This window comes from Carassius gibelio, chromosome B2, assembly GCF_023724105.1.
Source record: "Carassius gibelio isolate Cgi1373 ecotype wild population from Czech Republic chromosome B2, carGib1.2-hapl.c, whole genome shotgun sequence".
Classification (NCBI taxonomy): Eukaryota; Metazoa; Chordata; class Actinopteri; order Cypriniformes; family Cyprinidae; genus Carassius; species Carassius gibelio.
This window is the reverse complement of record NC_068397.1, coordinates 18,742,821-18,746,754: the sequence shown is the minus strand read 5'-3', so window position 1 is coordinate 18,746,754 and position 3,934 is coordinate 18,742,821. Positions and strand designations below refer to the sequence as shown.

The 3,934-nt window shown below is 34.4% G+C and overlaps 2 protein-coding genes across 2 annotated transcripts; one reads left to right on the top strand and one right to left on the bottom strand.

Annotated features, from left to right (window-relative positions):
- Positions 1 to 292: 292 nt before the first annotated feature.
- On the bottom strand, positions 293 to 1,972 carry LOC127950764 (transmembrane protein 70, mitochondrial). The gene is made up of 3 exons (XM_052548022.1): positions 1,638 to 1,972; positions 988 to 1,087; positions 293 to 895 (listed from the first exon to the last, which is right to left on the bottom strand). Exons 1-3 carry the CDS (start codon positions 1,836 to 1,838, stop codon positions 456 to 458), a joined length of 741 nt encoding a protein of 246 aa, XP_052403982.1. The 5' UTR covers positions 1,839 to 1,972; the 3' UTR covers positions 293 to 455.
- A 92-nt stretch (positions 1,973 to 2,064) lies between these two features.
- On the top strand, positions 2,065 to 3,934 carry LOC127950770 (elongin-C). The gene is made up of 4 exons (XM_052548032.1): positions 2,065 to 2,213; positions 2,565 to 2,593; positions 2,785 to 2,928; positions 3,230 to 3,934. The coding sequence occupies exons 2-4, from the start codon at positions 2,590 to 2,592 to the stop codon at positions 3,418 to 3,420; spliced, it is 339 nt and encodes a 112-aa protein (XP_052403992.1). The 5' UTR covers positions 2,065 to 2,213; positions 2,565 to 2,589; the 3' UTR covers positions 3,421 to 3,934.

Below are 3,934 nucleotides of genomic sequence, written 5' to 3'. Positions count from 1 at the left end.
AATAAAAACTGAAGCATACAAAAGCATCATAATTGTTCTTTATTGTGAATAAAACTAGTAGATAAATATCTCTCGGTCTGAAATAACTAATAAATACTTGTCCGAAATTAATATAATGTGTCAGAGTAATGCACTGCATTACTGTGAAACTTCCCCTGTAGATAGAGAGGTCACTGGATTTTCCCCTATAAATAGCACAGGATGTGAGAATGAGGAACTACTAGAAAATGGAAGTCAGACCATATAATAAAATAATATAACAAGCAAAGAATTTAGAGAGGGAGAGCAGATGTTAAATATGAATTTTCATTTATTTACACTTTTGTTGCATCACAACCATACTGGATGACATGCCAGCCTGTCAATATTTAATACATTACAGTAGTCCATGATGATGAAAAGACATTTTGGATTGTCCACTAACACTGGGCATATTTAGCTTGGACAAGTTAATATTAATCTGGCTTGTTCAAGTCATCTGTGTCAAAAGAGAAGGGCTGGTCGTAACCCATGAGGTGGTTGTAGTCGTGGGGCAGAGGAAAAAGCATTGGGTTAACCAGCATTGAGTGTTTCTTGGCATAAAAACTGGTGAACATGCGACTGACATTGGGAATAATGACATCTCTCTGATGGAAGACCGTCTGTTTCTCCACTAGAAGAGCGCTGTAAGTGATGGCCGTGTACATGTCTGTCTCCTTGTTGTGGTACAGACGTACTACATAGCCTTTGGTGATCAAGTGGAGTAGAACAGGAGTAAGAAATGTGAAGAAACCCATAATGCCACAAAACGCCACCTGCAGAGCCAAGCTGTTTACACCAATGCCTGTTTTCATTAGGACATACGGCACCACACAGAGACTAAACATACTGCTGGAGTAGGAGAAAAACTTCACACCTACAACAAAAGTGCAAATTTAACCCATTAGATTATTTTAGAGATGTTCTACAAGTATAAATGATGTGTGTTATATATGCCAGGCAATTTACCAAGGACAGCTTTTCCCAGGTTGCCCGTGTAGATCAGTTCTCCATCTTCACGCTCGACTGGTAAGGGGTTATACCATCTAACAGCACAATATGGCAGGACCTACAAACATTCAGATCTATTAAGAGTAGCACTTCAGAAAAAAAAAAAGATTTTTTTTCAGATTTTAAATTAAAATGTTTAGATTGTTGTTGTTGTTATTTTTTTCTTAAAATAAAATGAAAGCAGTTGTATTTGAATCATCAAGTATTTTTTTAAAGCTATATATATAATGTCAGAATCACTTTTTTTTAATAGCACCTAAATAGATAATGTGAATGTGCATGTGGATTTACATTTTTTTACATTTAAATTTTATTTATTTTTGCAGTTTCTTTTTTAGGTGTTTATACAGTACAGGTTTTTAAATAATTTTCAATTATTTTATATAATAATAAATAAACAGAATAAAAATATTGAGCGTATTTTATGTGTTTGGACACTTCTTTACTCATTCAAATAATGAAAGCATAAATAAATAACAACCTGATTTTTATTTTATTTTTGTTCAGCCAGTCAGTCTATGGTTATGGACACAGTCTACATAAACAATTGTACAATGTACAGAAAGGTTAACATCAAATGGCATATTTGGTAGTCTTCTACTAGGTACCTTTTCTGCATGGACTTTCAAAAATGACCTTTGGTTCTCATTCAGCAAATGTTCCCGCCTTCTTAAGAGCAGAGCATGAGATTGGCAGATATTCACATTGTTGTGTAGTGTCGGACGAACAGCAACTTGAAGGTTTCTGATGATCTGTTGCTGGTGTTTTGACAGACGCCGAAACCCCCGCAAAATCCCAAGCTGATACATTATTTCATGTGGAGATTTTCCTACTTCCTCAGACAGCAACAGCAAGCCCACTAAACACCGGAAGCAATTTGGTTGGTGAGCACACAACAGTCCATCTAAACATGGGCTGCTCAAACACCGCACTGGTGTGAAGAAGTATATATATTTTACACATTACACTTAAAAGATACTTCAACCGAAAACACGCAATTCTTATGTGTTTTTTATTATTAACACATACTGAGGACGACTCTTATTTTGTAATATCAGAAGTGCATCGATTCTGTGTCGAGCAAATGTTTCCTGTTGTCGGCAGTGACAACAGAGAAAGCAGTTTCCAGACGCTTATCGGAGAGAAAACTGAGAAATATCCCTGACAAGCTCGATCTTAGTGAGGTGAGACATTATATAGTGTATTTAAGTATGACTATTTAATCTTGATTCGTGCGAATGATGTCTACTGGAATATTTACGGAAAGACACGTCAGATTTGTACGCTGTGCTTGAGCTAACTATGATTTATTGTAATGCATGCATGGCCCAGGCATTCACTGGACTAGTGGAGCTCTTTTATTTTGTGCCAAATCTCAATATAAATAACCGTTATTGTCACTATAAAACAGACTACAGAGTTATTTGGTTCTTTGCATGCATTTTCATGAACATCTATAGACGGTATGGTGTTACTAACGTTGCATTATATTTTTGTGGGGTTAATTTCTTTCAATTTAAACCTGTGTATTTCAGAGATTGACAAGGGACGGTGGTAAAAATGGGTAAGCTATTTTATGTTTTGGTAAACAAATTAATAAAGTACTTTATCCTGGACCTAGTGAGTTTGTGTTATTGGGAAAATAAAACTTTTAAAATACATTTCTTAGATTAAAGGATACAATTACTGTTTTTTTCCCCCCTGCATGATATTAAATTGTTGGATTGAGCGTATGATCAAATTAATCCCTTTTAGATGGAGAAGAAAAAAGCTATGGTGGATGTGAAGGGCCAGATGCCATGTATGTGAAGTTGATCTCCTCTGATGGCCATGAGTTTATCGTGAAGAGAGAACACGCTCTGACGTCTGGAACAATCAAAGCTATGCTTAGTGGTCCTGGTGGGTATTTGTTGAAAAAGAAATTAATAACAGTGGATTAGGTTAATTTAAATAGATCACCATTTTCTTAGATTTTAAATAAGTGCTGCATTGTTTATTTAGAATCATGTATTTAGTATTATTGTTTTCCTTCTACTGTAGGATCCTTACTGACATTTGCCCCACAGTAGTTATTCCACGTTCTCTGCATTTCTTTAAATTTTATTTTGTTTTACATATTGTGTGTAATTTTTCTCTCTTTTTTGTGTTAATTTTAATAAAGCATTAATGTGATGGTAACATAGCTTTGTCTGTTTTTCAGGCCAGTTTGCTGAGAATGAAACAAATGAGGTCAACTTTCGAGAGATCCCATCTCACGTTCTTTCTAAAGTGTGCATGTACTTTACATATAAAGTCCGCTATACTAATAGTTCAACAGAAATCCCAGAATTTCCCATTGCCCCAGAGATAGCACTGGAGCTTCTGATGGCTGCGAACTTCTTAGATTGTTAAACATGAAAAAGAAACACTCATATACACGTCTGTAATGCAGAATAAATATGAAAAGCAAAATATTATTGGTTTATTTTATTGCTTTAATACGTTTAGGTATGCAAACGGAGATCTGGTGTGCTGAATTCAAAATATAACTGTGTTTGGTCATTTGTTATATTAACCTGTAATTTTCCCCTGGTTTTTTTTTATTGCTCTTTTATTAGTGGATATCTAAGGTATTTTGATTTTACTTTTTATTATTTTAAGCTTTGACACAGTATTAACTTGATAATTTATGTATTGCAAAATAAAGATGCATGAAGTGATGCTCTCATATTAAATATTTTAATGACTAGAGTCAACCTGACAGACAATTTTATAAAGTATCTGTTTGTGTTAACAAGTAAAAAATTCAGTTGAAATAGATTTGTTATAACTTTTCTGCATGTGGAGTCCTCAAAAAAAGTCTTGTAATTGACCGCAGTGGTCATTCATCAGTTGTTTAATGAATAAAATCAGCTGTTCTTGAAAA